Consider the following 22,339-nt stretch of genomic DNA (forward strand, 5'->3'; position numbering starts at 1 on the left):
CTACTGTTCTGGACTTCCATCTATCAATCTGAGTTATTCAATATACCCAGTACAGTACATTTTAGAAAATCAAAAATAACAAAAAAAATGTTAGAAAATGGGTAAAAAAGTAGCAGTTGTGTATGTTTTGTAAGATTAAGCAGTAAAAGCATCAAGTAATTGTGGTCCCGTAGTTCATATGACTGTATAGTAACTGGAGTCTGGAGAGAGCTGTAACAAAAGAACAACAGGGTTCATTTACGGAAACGAGTACTACATGAGAGAGCCATAGATGCATGCACACAAGTATACGTTGGCAATTTGGCTTTATCAAATTCATCACGTTTCTGTAGACCAAATTAGTAACTACCTCATAATTACATTAATTAACTTGCAAATTCTAATCGTAATAGACCAAATCATGAGATGACACTCTTTACTCTTTATGATAAGAGGTCAAGATTTAACGAAAATATCAGGTTAAGTGTTCATATTTTTGTAGTCGAGCACCAGAGTGCGAGGTTCAATGTTTTGCTTAAACAGAGTTTAAAATAGTAATTAGTGGGGGCCTAAAGTGGGAGTAGCATACATGCGGCGCTTAGAATATAAGCTTCAACCTTTTATTCCATTATACATGTAATGTAATATTCCCGTGACCTTGCTGGATTCGAAAGCCTTGTAACTAGCATCGTGTGTGTGCTTGCTGAGCGTGTGGTTCTCTCTATAAGCTAAGAGCCTAAGACGCGTCTCTTTCTATACACCCTTCAAACCTTTACAACTATTCAAGAGAAAGCACAGAACTAATACATGGTTAGCCGTCATTTTCATATAGGATACATTAAGCCCTCGTTTTCTACTGATCTCCAAAAATTGCAAAATCAGAATCCATCATTGCTGTAAGACTTCGCTTGTTGCTTCTCCAGGGTGAAGGTTTCCGTATTTTTGTTAGCTTATCTTATCAGTCCTACACTTGTTGTCAGGTTGTTGGTATATGCTTATGCTGTAACATATGGGTTCTCAAACTACAGTACTTAACCTGCTTCGATTTAAAAGAGAAAAGAAGTTAAGGTGAAAGAGTCGAACTTTCAGTAATTGGATTGGAATGTGCTTTAAAGCACTAGATCAGAAGGCAGCTCTTACCTGCATAGCCGCTAGCATGGACAAGAAATCTTTGCACTGTTCCAGTAAAGCCCGCTCTTTTCCGCAAACTTGTACAAGTTCAGCCACCAAGGAATTCACTTCCTCCACCTAGATATGACAACTAAAGTTAGGTTTCATCGGAGAATATTCAAATCAGGTTAAGAATGTCCAGCTTTTACTTTGTCTTTTTATCATTATCGTAAGTATGAAAAAAATATTGAATATTCACGTGCCTACTCGCTTAATTATAGAAATCGATTAAACATTATAGTAGATGAACATTTTGCAAACTGAAATGAAATCAGATTTTCAGTATTGTACTCTACAAGCAACCTAATTGATGAAAATTCTATGAGATTCTGTTAAGCTACTCTAGATACTCAAGATTGCTCTTATGATTTATGAAATAGTAACATTAAACTCTCATCAAGTAAGCATTTCTATTCGGTCCAACATAGAAAATAAAGAAACATGCAGTTCACGCTAAAAGAAGTATAAAGAAACTTTGTTGATAAATTAAAGAGGAGAAAGTAGATGATATCTGCCAGTATTCAGTGCTTTTTCCATTTATCATCATTTCCTACCCTTCTATGTAAAACGAAAAAAGAAAGCTTCTACTACTTTATAGCTGCTTTTTATATTAAAAAGGAAGAAACATTAACCTAATATCATCTCTGAGAAGGCAATTGCCCACCTAGGTTTATTATACGAAAAATGACAAATAAATTACAATCTATTTACAACAGCAGCTTCCAGATTATCTAATTGGTGTTTTTATCAAAATAACCATAAACCTAATACTTCCAAGAAGGCAATTACCCTAGGCTAATTATGCGCAAATAAGAAATACTGATACATTTGAACCCATTCATAGCAGGAGCTTCCTGGTATCTCATTGTAGTTTCTATTAAAACATAACTAGGGGTGTGCATGGCACGATTTGATGCGGTTTCGAGCATTAACCGTTACCAAACTGTTATATGCAGGTTGATAATTGTTATTAACCAGTAACAAACGTTTAAAGCGGTTTATCGGTTTTGGTTGAACACTTATCAGTTTCAGTTTATGTAGCTCACCCATGTTAATTTCAAGTAAAACAGAGGAACAAGTTTAAACCTAATAATATCACCTAGAAGGCACACTCGTGAGGGGAACCACACATTGAATTCATTATTATTTATTACCCAAAATGAAAGATAAATTTGAACCGATTGATAACAGCAGCTTCCTGCAATCCAGTTGATGTTTTCATGGATCAGAAAGCAGCCACCTTCTTATAGTCCAAGCTCCTTACAAAGTGAATATATCTCATTTCAACAATATTAAGATACATGTTGCCGTTTGAGAACATAAACTTTACAAATCCATTTTCATGCTTCTTGAAGCCACTTCTCAAAATTTATACTACACATAGTTAGTTTAAGTGCTTGCACTGAAGCAAGATGTATCGCAATTCGCAAGTGCAACTTGATGAGTATGGAGAAAATATATTAACTCGATTTCACAGTCATCAATTACATATGACATCATGTATCGGTCAACCGACAAGATACGACACCAGATGACTTCTAATAAATATTTAATCGATGCATAACTGAAATATCTCATTTTTGTGATAGCATATTATAAGTTACTGTAATGTACTATGCCCCTGACCAATATAATCCATGAGATTATTAGTTATATAACTAGTTACTGATTTAAAGGAATTTACTGCAAGCTTCTATCTTAAGTGGTTACTGATAAACGCAATATTAGTAAAGCTCGAGCGGAATTGGAAAATTTTCACGTGGATAGCTGATAATAGTACACAACTGGTCTTAAAACCCAACTTTAACTACTTAATTAGAATCCATAGACAAATGATGAAATTAAATAAAGAACCTAAGAGAGAACTGAATAACTGGCCGAGTAATTTCTTTTGTTGCTAAATCATGGTAATGACCTTTACCAACAAGAACTTGTACAAAATTACAGAAGAAAACAAAGCTAACGATACAGGGTCTTAATTGAGAGAGATTACCTTTAACAAAAGTGAGCATACTGAGGAGCCTATTGCCTGCATCACGTCAACAGATGAACTAATAGCTTCTTCCATGCTTTGAATGTCAGCCTGCAAATAATTAAAAACAGCCCAATATGCTCAACTTCACTCATAAATGTGTTGAGTAGATGCCGTATACTTAATAATTGAATAAAGGAAATTTGTGATTGAGAAAATGGGCATACTAGTGCTCCAACAACTGGAAGCCGAAGAGTGCTAGCCTTCAATGCTTCTATTGCTCCAAGTAATGAAACAGAATGGTCTATATCTAGAGATTCCCAGTTTTCAAGGAAACCCATCTGTAGTATTCAATGGAAACCAAATTAATAATAAAAAAATTACTTGAAAATTCAATAAGTTATTAAATAAAATACAAATTCTCAGACCAAAAAGTATATCATCTACTATGTTAAGTCTCAGATTTTCACAGGATGTGCAAGTCTTTTAACATTTCATTTATGCATAACCTTAGACAGCTTAAGAACTGCTTTATAGGGTGGAGCTCTTTTGTATAAAAATATTTTCTTAATAAAAAAAGAATATAGAATGACCAAACATGCATGGAGACTCTATATGCAATGCAATAGAGAAATATTGATCTTATTTGTAAAATTCGCTAAAAAAAGCATAAAATAATGAAAAGAATTCCTCTTCATTATCATGAATGAATTGCGTTAAAGTTATTAGGTTGCTAGAAGTCCACAGCTAAGCTAAGTGGATTTGCAGAGGAAGGTGAAATAGAAGCTTCATCTACATGATTCACCAATTGGGTAATGCGATGCTTCAAGGGAAATTCCATAGGATAAGCAAAACTAAAATATTTTATTTTGATGGTTTCTTCAAAAAAATGCTAGTGGATTTAGCGATCTTAGCAATTAATAGTGTATATTTCTATATGAAAAAATCATAGATGACAGGAGAAAGGGTAAAAAGGGTAAAGGATACACATCTGTTAAAAAGGTATATGAGAATGATCTCTAACCAGATAAAGAAGACACACCAAGCCATAAATATTCATACATCCCTGTACGTTGAATCATTGAAGTATAATGGGTCTTACATCAGCTATTAAACTATCAGAACCAGAAAGAAATGAAGAAACAAGGTGGTAGGCTAGTTCATAAGAACGTTCACACATCAATTACAGAAACCATGTAGACATATTTACATTAGAATTCCCATATAGTAATAGGCAGACAAGAACACAACTTAGACTCTAAAACCTTGGCAGCCACTTTTTGCTACAGAGCTCTGCAAAAAGAACTGACCAGTGAATCACTTAAAATAAATGCATAATTTTATTTATAATAAAAGGAAAAATATGATTTTAAGCTCATGTGATGATAAGTACAAAGAACCTATAGTATCCCAGACAAAAAACAGTTTTTATGGGTCCTAAAATAGACAACACATAAGCAGTTGGGTTACGGAGGAGTAGTGGGTGCAGTAAATATTTTATATGCAAGCATCAGGCAAGAAAAAAAAAATTACACAGTACTTAAGTAGCTGGGTCAGAAACTGCTATCAATAGAGATATGAGGGACTAATACTGACTTGTCGTTTAAGGATGGAGGCTAATTTCAATTTTTGCTTTAACAGTCGTAATCTGTGCCTTCTTTTCGTGACAGAATCCCGTAGATCTGAGATTGTAAGCCATGCATTCCATAGATATTTCTGGTAGAAAGAAAGGAAATATTACACCAAATCACTTGGGATGATTAGCAACTTAGATAATTAGTTGGGTCACAACTTGTAACTATAGATCTGATACATCTTATCATCATAAGGTCCAAGAACAGCAACAATTAGTTAATTATAAAACTAGTAAAAATCTTAACAAAAACTTTTCAAATTGAAGGACCGTATTAATCCTACTTTATTTTAATCGCAAGACCCTCAACCATTGTAAACCTTCCCTTATATTAAGCACCATAAACAGCACCTTCGAAGCAGATTAATTTTTATATACAATATACATGCATGCTAAATATTTCAAGAAAAAAAATAATTATGTCCACTACCGTTGTACCTCATTCACTCCCTAAAACTTTTTGATCAAGCTGCCTTAACTCAAGGGTCTGGTTCCCTGACAAACGATTGATACAACCATCTATCAGCTGTTTTTTTATCGTTTAACGGGTCAACAGCTGATTTTATATTAAATGCAGGGTAACATCACCCTATCAGCACCTCAGACTAACATTTTAGTGTTTCACACATCAGCGATATTTAACTGCTGATAGTTGGTTGGCAATAAACACTTGTCAGGGACCAGCTTCCTCAACTCAATTACTTGGTAGTAGAGGATCATTCTGATCTGGTGGTGAGCATCAGAGCAGAAATAAATCCGAAATCAATCCCAAACCATAATGATCCCGAGAATAACCTTACCAAGAAGCCAAACCGATGAACTGGTTTGGCTCTGGTTTCTCTAACAAAAAAAACCATAATGACCAAACCAAATTCCTAATTTACATTATGTATACATATTTACATATGATGGGGTATGCCAATAAAGCCAGGAAGTTCAGCAGAAATTTCAATTATATACCACGCCCCTCACTGAATTTTAGAAATCTTGACTTTTTAATATTTACTATTTATTAACTTTATTTTAACAAGATAATTATGCAATTATGTAATGGAAATGGTAGACAATATTTTTTTCTGTTTAATAATTACCAGTGCTAAGATTGTAGAAAATTGTATATGTAAGTTAAAAACAATTGTTCAAGAAACAAAAACCAAATATCTTAGTAAGGTCAAAAATACGGCGGGTCTTTCACGGTAATCGTTCATGTGTCTATAGAGACCTACCTTCATCTTTTGAAATGTTCTTGGCTTGGAGAAGGTCCTCGGAATTAAAAAATGCAGCCTATAAGTTAAATATCTTAACTTATAATCTACTTGATCAAATTAAAATTATATTGACAATATTTGCATGCCTGCTTGTTTGACTTTGTAAAAGTTAATAGAATTCTCTGAAGGGACATCCCGAAGTCCGGAGATATAGCATATTACCTTTCACAAGAAAGTTCAAAAATTGGCATGCACTTGCAGTCCGAGATCTTTAGAAAAAAAATTATAATAATAACTCTATAAAGTTTGAGCTACATGCTTTCTATATCATTCTATCTAATCGTTTACCTTGTGAAACAAATTAGCAGCACAAGAAAAGGTTTGTTATCATCAATTACAGCAGAAATACACGTTCACTTTCAAGGAGAATTAAGAAAACATATTCTTTGAATTGCTTACCTCCGCTCTGCGTCTCTGCACCAACAATGTAGCTTCTATCCTAGCATTTACATAGCACCACTGCAGTTGTCGGTTATACAGAAGCCTCAAGAGATGAGCATCAACAAGACGATTCTCCCCCACTTTGCCCCTTCGGACATCAACAGCAAAACTAAGAACTGAGGGTGATTCACTAAAATGACTACTAATCGTACTGCTAACTGAATGGCGGGCCCGGGATGGACTAATCACCCCCCTTGACGGTGATGATGAAACAGATGGCATTAGCTTACTTGGTGATGCAGGTCTAACTACTCCTTGATTAGGAGATGCCATTGTGCGTGGTGATGACAACGGACTATCACTTTGAAACTTTTTTAACTGAATAAACTTTGGTGGGACACCCATTTTTGAACCAGGACTTGTCGATAATGGTGAACCAGGATCTTGTAACCTTCTCAGCCTACTGTTTGTTTCTTGCCAAAACTTTGCTGATGCAATAATTCCACGAGACCTGTTACGTCCAAGGGATACCCCACTGAATTCTTGAACGCCTGAGGTGCTTCCTGAAGAAACACTTTCTGTATCTGATGTAGTAAGATCAGAAGCCACAGATGAAAAATTAATTGAGTTACCATATGGGGATCGTTCAACCGACTTTAGAACCTCGGCATTGCCCAGATCAAGACTTAATCTACCATCAAAAGATGCCCTCCTACTGTCACCATTCATCGACTGCTGAATTTCCCTCACAACATTTCCGGATCCAATTAGCTTACTATCTATGTCACTACTACAATCTGCACTCCTGTATAAAGGATTCGGTTGTCTGCTTCTAGCAGGCCACCTATGCTGGTCAGTTGGTCTAGAATTCTCCGCTTGATCTCCGCCGCCACCAAGCTTACCCCTCACTGGAGTATTACTCCTCCTCCTTTCAGGTGTACCCTTCCTCACATTACTCACATTAGGTGAAGCCGGAGCAACTTTAGTCTTACTAATGGGAAGCGAAAACGCCTCCCCTTGAAACGAAACAGACAAACTCCTAGTAGAAGTCACCAGCATTTTACTAGCAGCTGAAACCTCACTAACATTCCCTAATTTAGAACCAAGATCCTGCCTAAAGGGTCTTCTCCGGTCCACAGATACCGACCTTTTAGGCAACACAGCAGGACTACTTAAACTATTTGTACTATTTCTTGAAACCAAAGGAGATGCACATCTTCTACAAGTAGAAGATGATGTAGACACTGAAGAATTAGAAGTTGAAGGTGAAGGGGTCAAGTATCTTGAAGAAACTTGCCTTAATTTGGGTTTTCTAGGGTTAATTCCATTATCTTTTTCCAATGGTCTTCTTGAATTATCATCTACTTGACTTGTTTTAGCATTTCTTGATGAATTATTCGAAACCACTTCAGAAATTGCAGCTACCATCATTACTCAAACTACAAACACACACAGTACAGATTGGAGCACTAACCTCGCATTATCTTTCAAAAATGACACATACCCATGAACACCATTACTGCAAAAAGCCTGCAAATTTCAAGATTTAACAAAATAAGTAAAAATCAGTTGATGGGTAATTGAAAGATCCCAGCTATTTCAAAATTCTATGCTTGTAAATGAAGCACGCAGAGAAGAGAATGTTGAGTGTGTGTGCTTGTGAGTGAGAGAAAGTGACTACAAATGTCAGACACTATAGGTGCATATTTAGGTGAGTATTTTTGTAGTATTATCAATCTTTGGAGCAACGTTACGTTAACAAAATCACCATTTTTATGTATCTATAATTAAGTACTTGTCATTACTTTTATTAAATACATTTGTGGGTTAACCATATGTTTTAGTCTTGTGATATTTATGGGAGAGAAAGTTGTATTCGGACCACTAATAAAGTACTTAATAAGCAGAGATTGATGGGAGTGTTGCAACTTAAGATGAGCCCACATGTAAAGTCTACTCTTAATCAAACTGTAGGTCCCCCTCAAAAAAGACCTTTGGGTCCAACCCTTTTTCGTTTTTACTTTTTTCCCAAATATTAAAATAATAGTTCTGGGCAAGGAACAGAGAAATTCATGATACGTGTTAGGAGTCTAATCATCTTTTACAGAGAAAATAAAATTTCAATTACTGTACTAATTCTATCAATTGGTACATTGTACTAAATTTTTATTGCTCACCGTATTTTCTTCGAGTTAGCAATGGCCCCGAATTATATTTTTCAAGTACGGACCAACCATTTCTGAGCATGGATCATCATAGGTCACTCAGATGATAGGATCATAGCAGTGGAAATTTGTTTCTCAAAGTACAATTTAACCATTATCAACCAACAATATTCAGTATTTAAAAATGAAGATGATATATTTTGTAATCAAACTCTTTAAATTATATAGATATATATATATTTTATTTAAGAATATAAAGCAAATATGTTATTTCAATGTAGTAGAATTTTTTTTCACTTTTTCAATCTAAGTTTGAAAAATGTGTAACCGAATGTTTTGTAAATAATATTCAAATCTTTTCAAAATTAACAAAACATTCTTAACATGACCGAGAGACACAGAGAGAATATCAATAATCAACATATTAATGTAATCAGAACAATAAAAAAAATCTTTTTTTGACAGGTAAAACAAAACTTATACTACTATCACAGTAATTAGTAAATGTAAGATATAGCCCCGAAATTGACAAAAACAATGCATGAATATGTATTTCGATCATTCGATTATATCAAGTACAATTACTAGACAAACACAGAACCGTGACAAATTAACAAATGGGATCTATTATAATACAATAATAATTGTTAAAAACAACTATGACTGACCCTGCAAAACACCCCCTTTATATTATGCTCCATACATTCGTGTATATTGTAATATGCTATGTATGCAGGTAACAAGTCATTAAGCCCACTTTATAAGTGATTAACGCTTAACTACTTTTAAGCATTGCTTTTGCTTCAAAACTCTCCCCTTTCTTTTTCTTTTATACAAAAGTATATGGATTATAGAGGCTCCATCATGCTAAACTGTTGAATATGACATCACAAACTATTTTCATCAATCTCCTCCCCTTGTTGCGTCTGGATGGAAATACCAATACCATTTCTTCAAGTTTATTCCCCAAGACAATGTAATATTTCCTATTTTTCTCTTCATTTCTAATCTATACTCTAAAGTTGTAATGTTTTTTGGAAGACTACCTGGGATGTAAGGCAAGAAATTTTAAAATTGTTTGCAGCGCTAAAGAAATAACCTTGACGATCCGAGCTTTTCATAAATAAACTTCACTTCCCATTCTAAATATATATTTTTCATATATTTTATAATTTTTCTACCTAAAATCTTATATTTTAATTTACATTAATTTTTAATTAAATATATATTAATATTCAATTAACACGACATACACAACACGAAACAAAAGTACACGAACATGAATGTACACGAACGCTAAACATGTCGGTTGTGTTTAGCATTCAAGTACACGACACGAACGAATTGCCAGGTCTATACCTAAATCATTCCCAAGTCTACAAGATCTACACTTCCGTAACACCAAAATGCAAAACATTCACTACGGATTTTCACCAGACTACAACCAAATCATATATAGGATGTTTATAGATCGAAAATACAAGATGTAACTAAACAGAAGGAAAAAAACAATAACTCGCTTAGAAAATTTCTAGTCATTTAAAAATAAATTCAGAGTCTACAAATTACTTGGTCAGCAAATACACCATCTGGATAAATAATTTGTCTCCAAAATCACAATAATAATATCATAAAGCTCCATTTATATGAAATCAACTACCAAAATCCTGCTTTGGCATGATCATCTTCAATATAGATCTGAATGACATGCCCTCATTAACGATACTGCAAAAGAAAACCAATTTAATTATAAAAATATTATAAAAAGTTCCACGTCTATTTTGCAAAGAAAAACAACCAAATAAATTTAGATATGTATAGCACAATAATATATGTATGACAACTATGGATCCAAGTAAAATTGCACAATATGACAATCAGATACAAAAGGAAAACTGAAAGACTATAAAATATATGTGCAACAAACATTGATCTTTATAAATTTCATGTCTTTCATTGAACATTCAACATGAAAAATACTATTTACCTTAACAAAGCCAATCTCCTTGGCATTTGTTTTAAAGCATTGTCTGCAACACATTATCCCATACTTTCTAATTAATCCATGAGGATTACCACAAACACGGCTGCAAAAAGAAAAAAAACACATTATAAAAATAAAAATAGGATAAATATTAACACAAATTGAGGTGACCAGGACAAACAAATTCAAGTAGTCTGCTGTCAACACTACAAAACTTACATTTAACAACAATAATAAAAAAAATTAAATACTATTGACGTCATACTGGCTTCATTCGTTTAACATCTTCTAGAAGATTCTCAAAGATATTCCTATTGCTTTGCAAACACAAGACCGTATTGTTGTCCAAATGTAAGTCACTTAAAAATTTCAATTAAGTCCACATATATAGAACTTTAAAAACATAGGCCCAAATCATTTTCAGCTTTATTTGAATTTCAAAATTGTCTGCAATGTTTTGTAATCCACCATGTCTCCAAGAATGAAATGAATATATGATGGCAGGGGCACAGTGGATGTGGAATAAAGTAAAGATCACAATCAACGCCACAATGACAAACTTCATTTCAGACACACTTGTGCAATCGTTTCCGACCATAACCTTCGTTCCAAACACAGAAATATAATGTAATAAAATGAAACAGAGATAATAGCATCAATTGACCTTAGCAGAAATCTAATCTTACATGTTAATTATCACAATTACATATACTAATAGAAACAGTATCCGTTTAGCATACACAAACTATTTAAATAGCTATATCAAGGGACTGTAACGACAGGGAACCATCTAATTACAACATTTTGTACACCTTTAATCCAGCTTCGCCTCTCGGAAACCCGGTGTCTTTATTAGAACTTAAAAAATGCACCTGTCTAATTCAAGTGCATATCTTCGCTCCCAATCTACTACTTACACTAAATTAATAAACATATAAATTGTGTTATACATAAACAAAATTCTACATTATATAGCTATTTTCTGATTCGACCAATCAGCAGCATACAGCTTGGAAGTAGATAAAATAAAAAACCACGATAGCACTACAGTAATTAAACGAAAAACATGGGAGGGAGGGAGAGAGGGAGGGAGGGAGAGAGAGAGAGAGAGAGAGAGAGAGAGAGAGAGAGAGAGAGAGAGAGATTACCAAGCACGAGAACCAGGACCGTATGTCTTAGGATGCGCGTTCCAAATGTTGGAGTGACCCATCTTTCTCTTCCTCAATGTGACACACTTTTTAGCCGCTGCAGAGACTGAAATAATAACTTTGAGCTTCGAGTAAAGGAGGGTGTGATAATATTATATGACTAAACCCTAATTAGGTTGGGCCTTCAACTTATTGGATTGGATTCATGGGTTAAAATGCCAAATTTGGCCCAACTTCAAATGGTAAATAAAGTAGGCTTTTTATTTTTATTTATAGAATATTCAAAATATTATGTGCAAGATTTTTCTTCGCTTCAAAAATAATTTTTATAACTAGTCAACAGACGCGCTTGGCTCAGGCTGTGGTGTGATTAATTATTTTTTTAAAAAGTCTACAAAATTATATAAATTAATTATATATATAAACAATAAATTAATTATTTATATATTTTAGATATATTAATGGGTTTTATTTTTTTTATGGATGCTCGTTGTAATAAATTAATATTGTGTTATTGTGCAAAACATACTTATACATAACGGTATTAAGTCATATTGACAACTCTAATAATAATAAGTTGTATGATAATTTAATTGTACTATGTAATTGTATTTCTTGAGAATGTAAAAATGCTAAATAAATTAGAATGAAGGATTTTTCCATGAACAACTATCAAACTAAGAAATAAATTCTGGAAGAAGATTAATCTTGATCATAACTCAGAGAGAAGCATAAAAGTTTGGAGTTGAATAATGTTGTCCTAAAAAAATGTTTAAAGTCAGATATCGACAAACCACAAATTAAGGAATATCGAAAACTATGTCAAGAATTTTGAAATGACTTGTAGAGAAGTCGCAAGAGATATCGACAAGTTAACCTGCATGTAGAGAAACAAATATATCGACAAGTCAAAAAGTCCATATAGAAAACTAAAGATATCAACAAGTCAATTCCTCATGTAGAGAACTATAGATATCGACAAGTTCAAATCCTCGTGTAGAGAACTGGAGATATCGACAAGTCAAAAAGCTTATGTAGAGAACTGGCGATATCGACAAGTCATTCTACTTGTAGAGAACTAGAGACCTCGACAAGTCAAAAACCCATGCAGAAATCCCATGCAGAGAACTTGAAACATCGATAAGTCATTTTACTTATCGATACTAGCATAATAACTTGTGCGAGGCACGAGTCTGGTAATATATCGAAATTCGACGTATAAAATTTTAGAATTTTTTTTAAGATTAATAAATAAAGTATAGTTCCTAATGATTTAATTAAAATTTCACGAATGGACTAACGGAAGTTTCTCTTTTGAGTGGATTTGAGAATGAGCCGTTTGTAACTGGTCAGACGGCTACAAAATCAGATGATGCAAAAGTGCGTAAACATGATCAGGCATGCAAAAATAATCAACATGTGTTCATGACTTTTGCTTTTGATATATTTGGAATATTGGCATATGATGTTGTTGGGTTTCTTAAGAGAGTTTAGAAGATCATGAATAAAAAAATTATGACTACAGGTTCGGTTGAATATGTTTTTTGTATGGTATGATTTGCAATCCAACGAGATATTGGGTGCAGTTTGTTACTCGTTTACCTTGTACACTTGTATAGACTTTTTATCCTATTAATTTATTTCATTAAAAAACGTGCAAAAAATTATATTGTAAATAGTTTGTGTTCAATTAATATTTAGACTCTAAATTGATTATTTATTGTGTTCAACGAGATATTGTGGCGCAGTTTGTTGCTCGCTTACCTCGTACACTTGTATAGACTTTTTTATCCTATTAATTTATTTCATTAAAAAACTGTACAAAAAATAGCATTGTAGATAATTTATGTTCAATGAATATTTAGACTCTAAATTGGTTATTTATTGTGTTACAAAATTTTTTCGTGGGTTTGATGATTTCGGTGATAACAAATATGTACATGATCTCTAAGTCAAATAAGTTGTTATTTTTATTTAAATCTGCGTAGTTCATATATGAGTGTAATGTGATTTTCCATTTGATGTAGAAGATGTCTCATCCTAGTCAAAAAATTCGGTGTTGAAGTGTGAGTATAATATTATTAAATTATTTATTACGGTGTTTAGTTAAAAATATGTGCATATATACTACTATTTGTACATGTGATATGTATTTTAAAATATTGTGTGTGAGAGGGTTGATATTATACTGCATATTATTTCTAATATAGAGACTAATGTAGCAATATTTTAGTCATTGTCATTTTCTGTGTATGATTTTAACCGTTTTTCATATACATATTCAGTAATCATATATATTGACTTGATACGCCAGACTACTATAAATCAATAAAATATTCATAAATATTAGTAATTAAATTTCCAGTGCTTTAAATTATTAAAAAATAGAGAATACGATAATTATATGATCAATATAATTACTTTTCATTTTTAACATAAAATAAATCAAATTAAATTATAAATTTCAGTGTGGATACAAGTTTTATACATATATTATAATTTCAAATATGAAAAAATAGAAATTAGAACATCAAATTTGCTATTTAAGAATTTGCATGTATTAAAAAATTACATACATTTAGTTTAAATTATAATACTACTGTATATTTTGTTTTAACAAAGTGAAAATAAAAAAGAAAATGGTTGAGTACCAATAAAAGAGGTTGTTAAAGGATGTCAAATTGAATTTACATAATGTTAACATGTTAAATATATGGCTCCACAAATCGTCTAACTCACCTTTGTAAAAAGGTTGTTAGTGAGTCAAAGTACGGAGTTTGTAAATACAATGAGGCACAAACAAATGATCCCTATTCTTTCTGCATTATGAAAGTTATGACTCATGAGTTGGGAAAGGATCTAAAATAAGTTAACTTCAGATTTGCGATCAAATAAAAAAATACTAATCAAACCAAGAATGTTGTTTCTTTTAAATATTCAAGTTCTACTTCTGCTAACTATGTCAAAAAGAAAAGAGTGCCCAACACTGCTTGGGTAGCTAAACACACTTAAATCTTATTGTGTGCGGGGTAAGAAGAATAAAGTCATAGGATCATTGACAGTGGATGTTCCAGACATATGAAAGGTGATAAAGCCCTGCTACATAGTTTGAGGAGATGTCTGGGCCACTGGTGACCTTTAGAGACAACATCAAGGGATTCACAATAGGATATGGTAAGTTAATTTATGAAACTTTTGTCATTAAAGATGTAGCACTGGTTGCAGGTCTTGAAGTGAATCTTCTTAGTGTCAGTCAATTTACAAACAAAGATTTTAAATTTATATTGGACAAAGAAGATTGTCCAATCACAAATAAGAAAAATGGTGAAGTTGCTCTAAAAGGAGTAAGAAAGGGAAACCTGTTATTGCAGACATGAACTCAGCAAATAAGGACATAATATGTTACTTCTACACCAAGGTATATAGTGAACAAAGCAAATTATGGCACAAAAAACTCTCTCACTTGAACTACAAAACAATTAATACTCATCTGAAAAAATAATTAGCGAGAGATATGCCAGCTTTGGAATTTGCTCAAAATAAAGTTTGTAAAATTGTAAAAAAGACAAAATGAAGAGGTCCCATCACAAAAGCAGAGCTGTGAATTCCAATAATGCTCTACGACAACTTATCCACATAAGTTTTTTTGGACCTGTAAATGTCATGTCCATGTCTAGAAAAAAATATGCTTTGGTGATGGAGGATGACTACTCAAAGTACACTTGGGTGAAGTTCATGCATTCAAAAGATGAAACTCCACACATCATCATTGAACACATAAAAATGAAATTGAGAAGCAGGCTGAAGACCAAAATTTTGTCAAAAGATTGAGGAGTGACAATGACACAAAATTTAGGAATGCAATACTAAGTGAATTTTGCAAAGATAAAGGCATTGTTCAAGAGTTCTCAGCTGCAAGAACACCTCAACAAAATCTGCGATTGGAAGAAAAAATAAAACTCTAGTCGAAGCTGCAAAGATAATACTGCGAGATGCCAAACTGCCAACCAAATTTTGGAAAAAAGTTGTTAACACAACATGTTACACTCAGAACAAATATATACTAAACAAAGACATTGGCAAGTCACCCAACTCAATTTTGTCAAAAAGAAAGCCTGTTGTTAAGCATCTTCATGTGTTTGGAAACAAGTATTTTGTGCTAAAAGACAACTCTAAATATGTTAAAAAATTTGACTCCAAAATATTTGAAGTGATTTTTCTTATATATTAATTGGAAATGATTTTTTTGAAGCAGGAATGTGTTGACGAACCTGAAAAATTGGGTGATTTAGGAGGAACCGGAGAAATAACTAAATCATTTTCCTATTTGGAGAGGTGATCGAATCAAGTATGTGTGGTGCGGGTTAAATCACCATCCCCAATCATCACTAACATAATTCTCCTCCACCAAATAGAATAATCTATCTTTAATAAAATGCGATAGCACTCCTGGAGACGATGTCGAGTAACACTATCTTATAAAAAAGAGATCAAATTGTTGTACGGTTTAAAAATTACATAGGATAAAAATATAATCATATTAGATTTTTTGAAAGTTATTTTCCAATAATAGAACTATATTTGATTGTGTCAAATTGAGGCGAAAACAAATATAAATTTGAGAAAATCATATTTTATTATTGGTTTTCAATCTCAATTTTTATAACTTCAATTAAACAAATTCATATTGTACACTCAATTATAAGGCTTCAAAAGATCAAATTATGGGATGAAAAGTGCAAACAATGATGGATGCACAGATGAAGAACAAAACGTTAGTGAAATTAATATCATGTGCGATTGTGAACAAGTTTACAGGATCTTGTAGATAATTTATACTGTTAAGTTAAACTCCGAGTCTTCAAACATCATTCTGTTAGGCACTACTCCATGATAGTTAATTCATCACGTTGTACCTTCTCATTAATCTACTGAATTAAACTATTTTAGCCAATTGTTGGTCCTCTACTTGAACACACACATGCTCTCCCGCATCATTGCACATATTAGGTATTGACAAATATTTGTAAAATGAACACTGGCCATTAAACTCTGCATAGTAAATAAAATACATAAAATTGTCACGACTCATTCAGATGCAAAATTTTTTGTGTGTACCTATACATGTTAAGTAATATAAATGAGGTAATGTACATTTTATATTATTGAATAAAATTTTCCGATTATTACCGAATTATGATTCATAAGAACACATGTAACCGTTAAAAATTTAAATACACATTTTGCTTAAGACTCAAATTTTGCTGGAGAAAAAAATTCTTTCATTTATATTCAAGTGTTTTACCAACCAATAGTTTATGTAGTTTTATTTACATACCATGATCATGTTTTTCTATACAATTTTAAATTTTTTAATTGTTCGTTAATATAATTAAGAGGATGAACATTTTAAAATACGATGGTGCGATTCCTTTCTTTTATGAGAAGTAATACGGTACACGCACACACACATATATATATATATTCTAATATAATTAAAAGGGCGATTATTTATTTTTTTTACATTTCTAAAATATCGAATAATAAACGTGCACAGGGCGGACATAAGTCCCTAGTTAAACCAACGTTGTAGAAATCGGCATATTAGCCGATAAATCGGCCGAAATATCGGCTGAAACCATATTGCCGATCTAACTCCGGCTAATCGGAGCATTATACGTTTTGTTCATTTCGGTCGAGAGTCGGTAAAAGTCGGGAAAATCAACGACAAATTAACAGAACACAGGTCGGCGATATACATCAACAAACACAACACATGCGGCGACAGAATGGAAGAAGATGAAACATGAGAGAGATTCACGTAACTCGGCTCGGAAGAAGTGGCCGCCGACAGGATTTCAGGAACTGAACTCAATTGACTGGACTCATTCTTTATTGAATAAAAAAAGTATATATAATGAGAGCACAGTTAACCATCTACATTCACGATTTAATAATTAAATAGTCACTGGTTGAGGAATATATGAAGTGAATTGCCTGAAATCTGGTTAATATTTTATTTATGTGTTGTTACATATTGATCTCATAGCAATTGACAAACGATGAGTTAATGATTATTTTTTTACATAAAAATGTATTTAATATATAATTTAAATATATATTTAATTTATATATAAATATGTAAATAATAATAAGATTAATCCAATAAATCATATATTTTTGAAAAATAATAATAAAATATAACTGATTTTATTTCGATTTAACATTCTGATAAATCCCCGATTTCCGATAAATCGTAAATCGGTAACTCGACCGATTTAGTTCGATTAGCGATTTCTGTAATGCTGAGTTAAACTAGTGTTGTAAAAAGCGCATTAAGCGGACCTGAAGCGGAATCGGAGGTTAAAGCGCCTGAATTAGTGCAGAATCGGATAATTAAGCGTTTAGTAAGGTTTAAACGGGTTTAAGCGGCTTTAAGCGGAATTAAGCGGATTTTGACTGTTTAAGCAGTTTTGACCAAATTAAATGGGGGTTAAAAACAATTAGAATAATAATAATATTATTTTAAAAAAGGTGTAATTTGATATTTTTTAATGTTACTTGTATTTTTTAAGTTAATTATGACTTTGTGAATGATCATTTTATTGATTTATTATAATATATGGATGTTATCTCTTTATTCAAAATAAATATTATTATTTTTAATATATATATATATATATTTATTTATAATCCGATTAATGGTCCGTTTTAAAAACCGATTAAGCTTCCGCTTTAATGCATAAGCGCTAAAAGGTGGGCTCACCGTTTAGTTCCGATTTGCGCTTTTTACAATATTGAGTTAAACTAGTAAATGTAAATAATTTATTGAACTTGCTAATAATAATGAACAAAAGAATCTCCCTCTCAATAAATTTTTTCGGTCACACTTATTCTGGACAAACACAAATGTAAAATGTAAAAAAGGGTAACAAACGGAGCAAAGGACGTGTAAAATAAATCCTAATCATCGGGGGCGAGAAATTGTTGACTCCAAAAGGGCCGGAATAGAATTGGTGAAATAGTGGAGAAATGGCATCGTCATCTTCATCATCATCATCACAACCAAGCTTTAACTTTGTTTATGAAGCTGACGGATCCGAATCGGGTTGGGTCGAAGCCCGAAGCCACTGTGATCATCTCGCCTCTTTGTCTTCCGATTTGACCCATATTCCCACTCCCGATACTCATTGTAACAGGTACCCTTTTTTAATCTAGTATTACCATGATTTGTTTAGTTGTCATTTTATATTAATGCTCATTTTACTGGTTAGCCACTTATATTGCTTGTAATTATTGTGTTCGTGTCTTGGTCGGGGTATGTGGGGGGGGGGGGATTTGTGTTTCGGGTTGTTATGATGCTGCGTAAATGAGTTATTTTTTTTCATTATCTGATTTGTTTTGTTTTGATATGATTGTAATGTAAGGTTTATGGATTGAGTTCTTAATTGACTGATAAACTCTGTGGTTTTGGAGTCATGTTTGGCCTACTGTTATTATGTCATGCATTCTTCATATGATTTTTGATACAATAAAAATTAGTTGTATTATCAAGTATATTTAGATTTTTTGTTGCTATGTTCAGTTACTTTTTCCGATTCTTTTTATAAACAAGGCTTAGGGGTCTGATTATTACAGAAACGGGTGTATACTTTCCCTGAGTCATGTTGCGTCATTTTTAGTTGTTGTGAGTGATTTTTTAATTGTTGTAAATGATGGAGCTGGGTGTTTCTTGGTCGTGTCATTAACACCCTCTAGGGAGGTGGGGAAGAAGGGGTTGTACTGTGCACGGCAAGTGTAAAGTGTGCTATTAGTTAGTAGAATGCTTCTGTGCTTTATGCTTTTGAGCAGCTTCAGATAAGAATTTCTTACTAGAAGAATTAGTAAGATGATTAGGTGATTGATACCATATAATTAGTAATTTGAACTTCCTTAGTTACTCTGTTTTCTTGTTATACAATGTGTTTTTGTTCACTTTTTGCTCACAGTTTACGTCATGTTTATGGTTTTCTTTTCGTCGTAATAATTACTATGATTATAATTATTGTGTTTGCAGTTTTACCAAGCTAGTGTAATATAATCAATCTGTAAAACTCATACCTACCTTCTTGGATTAAGGAAAGGTTTATGCAGCCGGATTTATGGTGCTACTCTGGTTTATTAAGCTCTAGAATTTGTAGGAGAGTGGTTTGCTTGAGGTGTTATAGAGTTGGACGATTTAGAAAATTTTATTGGGAACACTGCATTGAGAAAAGGGACACAGCCTTAGTCTTTATTATACATCTAGTTTGGCTAGAAAGCTTTATTAAATCTGGTTTGGCATTTTGTTAAAAACAATTATTAACATCCAGACAGATATATAAAACACGGGTATCAAACTTTTGTGGGAGAATGCATATAACTGTGCCACTAAAGTTCCGCTATAAATAAACTTTTGCAGTTTTCCGAGTAGAGGTCAATGGTTAACCAATAGGTCATATTTTCAAAACAAAGGATAGATTGGTGTGAAGTTATGTTCTCAACAAAGTATAGTTGAAACTGAATACCATAAATAGCCAGATAAAGTTACTGCTTGTTTGGTTAAAAAGATTCTTAAAATAATGAGTTCGTTTATTGGTTTGATACAAGTACAGTACTGTGCGTGTACATTTGAATATGTACAATACTTATAATTGTCCTTCTCGAATATTAAGATTAATCTGTTCCTTATTTTGCATTTGGTCTAGTCCATGTGTTGTTTCCTTGACCATTTGTATCTAGCTTAGCATTGGACTATATGTTTTGATCAACCTACTCAGGAACTAGAATAAGTCCGTTTGTGAGTGTATCTAGTTGACTAGTTCTGTAATCAGATAGACTTTGACATATATATACGCTTAACAAAAGTTTGCTCGATTAGCCCAATGTTCTAATCTGTACGTATCACCGATATCTGACAGTCATTTAGTTCTTTTCATTTGTGAATTATTTTTTTTTTCCAAATTTAGCAAGTGATAGTTGCTCTTTAAGCTCTACAGTTATCACATAATTTGCGTCATACTAACTTATATGTGATATGTACTAAAAGTATCATAATTACATGTCTAATAGCATAAGAGTACAAGACTATTTAAAATGTTGTCAAATGTATCTAATCGAACTGGTGGAATAAATATAGTGTAGTAAAAAGTTAATTACCTAATGCACTAAAAGCCCAACCTTTTAGCATATGTAGAAACTAATCCTGCCTGTAAAACTATAATTTAAAGGTGCCAACATCCAAGTGAGAATTGGTTATGCTTATGCTGCAAGGAAGTTCTTTGCAGTCGTTTTGTGAATAAACATATGCTCGAGCACTCTCAAAAGAGCAAACATTATCTTGCACTAAGCTACAGGTATGCCTGCTCTCACTTCCATTCTTTAATATATATATTTATTGCCATCAATTTCCATGTCATTGTTATCTAACATGGTGCTCTGAAATACAGTGATCTATCAGTTTGGTGCTTCTCCTGTGATGCATATCTTGATGCCCAAGTGATTTTGCCTCTGAGGCCAGTGCATGAAACTGCTTACATCTTGAAATTTGGTGAAGCACCGCCAATTCCAGCAGATGGTAGGCAATAGAGACAATGAGAATGACCCGATGTGCAAATAGGAAGGGGGAAGTGTCAGTTATTGACGACTATATCTTTAAAGTTCTACATACTTTAAGTAACTTGGTACAATTGTGAATTGCCTATAGACACTTTGACAAGTGATCAAAACAATGGTCAATTTCTATCGAAATTATATATTGTTGAATGAGGGTAATTTTACCACGTAATAAGCTTTAGCCTGGTGCCCCAAACATGTCGTTTAGCCTTGTTGATAATGCGCTATCTAAAACATCCAAAAAAATATATACACAGGAGTGATTGAGTTGAGCAAATGTCCAATTTTACGCCTAGGACTTTGGGAATAATTGTTTCTGTACTCTTCAGAAAGAGCAAAATACTATAATATAAGAATACTATAATAAACAAATGCTGATGATGTTGTGTAACACTTTACAAGCGTTGGGGCTCATTTGTAAACAACTGAATGAGACAATAAATTGTCTAACAATTTACAAGAGTTCAGAGCAAGGGCTCGGATTGAACTGAGAATGATTCATAGTGAAATCGTTAAAGATTGTTTGTATGGATTTCATTCCTCTGGACGAAGAACAAATATCATATGGATTCTCTGAATTAGCAATTTTTTTGCTAATTTGATATAATTCGCAAGTATTGATTCATAATAAAATCGTTAAAGATTATTTTCTCACTCTTCTACTGCTCTGGTGATAAACAATCAATATAGATTGTAAGTTCGTCATGCTGTATTAAATGACTGAATAATTATTTGGTCACCAAATATCAAATGAGCTAGTGACGGAAGGCGATATACTAATCTGATGATTTGAGACTGTTATTATTATAGAGTCCTTTATAACAAAGGATATAACCATTGTTTGACGACTAAACAGATGATTTGAAACTGTTATTATTATAGAGTCCTTTATAACAAAGGAAATAACCATTGTTTGACTGCGAGAAATAATCTAAAATGATTCGATAGCAATCATAGATATTGTAAAATTATAAATATTTATTTCATATTATTTTCTTGCATATTA

At 32.7% G+C, this 22,339-nt stretch overlaps 3 protein-coding genes across 3 annotated transcripts; 1 reads left to right on the forward strand and 2 right to left on the reverse strand.

Moving 5' to 3' along the window:
* Positions 1-577: 577 nt before the first annotated feature.
* Positions 578-8,226, reverse strand: LOC141667407 (QWRF motif-containing protein 2-like). Its single transcript, XM_074473902.1, has 6 exons — positions 6,422-8,226; positions 4,718-4,837; positions 3,349-3,462; positions 3,143-3,232; positions 1,120-1,227; positions 578-1,015 (listed from the first exon to the last, which is right to left on the reverse strand). The coding sequence occupies exons 1-6, from the start codon at positions 7,832-7,834 to the stop codon at positions 956-958; spliced, it is 1,905 nt and encodes a 634-aa protein (XP_074330003.1). The 5' UTR covers positions 7,835-8,226; the 3' UTR covers positions 578-955.
* Positions 8,227-10,069: 1,843 nt separating this feature from the next.
* Positions 10,070-11,860, reverse strand: LOC141667419 (small ribosomal subunit protein uS14z/uS14y/uS14x-like). The gene is made up of 3 exons (XM_074473914.1): positions 11,701-11,860; positions 10,556-10,655; positions 10,070-10,293 (listed from the first exon to the last, which is right to left on the reverse strand). The coding sequence occupies exons 1-3, from the start codon at positions 11,760-11,762 to the stop codon at positions 10,285-10,287; spliced, it is 171 nt and encodes a 56-aa protein (XP_074330015.1). The 5' UTR covers positions 11,763-11,860; the 3' UTR covers positions 10,070-10,284.
* A 6,728-nt stretch (positions 11,861-18,588) lies between these two features.
* On the forward strand, positions 18,589-21,514 carry LOC141667428 (uncharacterized). The gene is made up of 3 exons (XM_074473925.1): positions 18,589-18,899; positions 20,949-21,074; positions 21,168-21,514. Exons 1-3 carry the CDS (start codon positions 18,733-18,735, stop codon positions 21,304-21,306), a joined length of 432 nt encoding a protein of 143 aa, XP_074330026.1. The 5' UTR covers positions 18,589-18,732; the 3' UTR covers positions 21,307-21,514.
* Positions 21,515-22,339: the final 825 nt, after the last annotated feature.

Source organism: Apium graveolens, chromosome 1 (assembly GCF_009905375.1).
Source record: "Apium graveolens cultivar Ventura chromosome 1, ASM990537v1, whole genome shotgun sequence".
NCBI lineage: Eukaryota > Viridiplantae > Streptophyta > Magnoliopsida > Apiales > Apiaceae > Apium > Apium graveolens.

Excerpts from the sequence above, each read along its gene's own strand:
- LOC141667428 (XM_074473925.1), top strand. The coding sequence starts at position 18,733 with ATGGCATCGTCATCTTCATCATCATCATCACAACCAAGCTTTAACTTT. Across the intron at positions 18,900-20,948 it reads CCCGATACTCATTGTAACAG|GTGCCAACATCCAAGTGAGA; the intron begins GTACCCTTTTTT and ends TATAATTTAAAG. Across the intron at positions 21,075-21,167 it reads TATCTTGCACTAAGCTACAG|TGATCTATCAGTTTGGTGCT; the intron begins GTATGCCTGCTC and ends TCTGAAATACAG.
- LOC141667419 (XM_074473914.1), bottom strand. The coding sequence starts at position 11,762 with ATGGGTCACTCCAACATTTGGAACGCGCATCCTAAGACATACGGTCCT. Across the intron at positions 10,656-11,700 it reads GGTCCTGGTTCTCGTGCTTG|CCGTGTTTGTGGTAATCCTC; the intron begins GTAATCTCTCTC and ends TTCTTTTTGCAG.
- LOC141667407 (XM_074473902.1), bottom strand. The coding sequence starts at position 7,834 with ATGATGGTAGCTGCAATTTCTGAAGTGGTTTCGAATAATTCATCAAGA. Across the intron at positions 1,228-3,142 it reads TATGCTCACTTTTGTTAAAG|GTGGAGGAAGTGAATTCCTT; the intron begins GTAATCTCTCTC and ends TGTCATATCTAG. Across the intron at positions 1,016-1,119 it reads CCATGCTAGCGGCTATGCAG|GTTAAGTACTGTAGTTTGAG; the intron begins GTAAGAGCTGCC and ends AAATCGAAGCAG.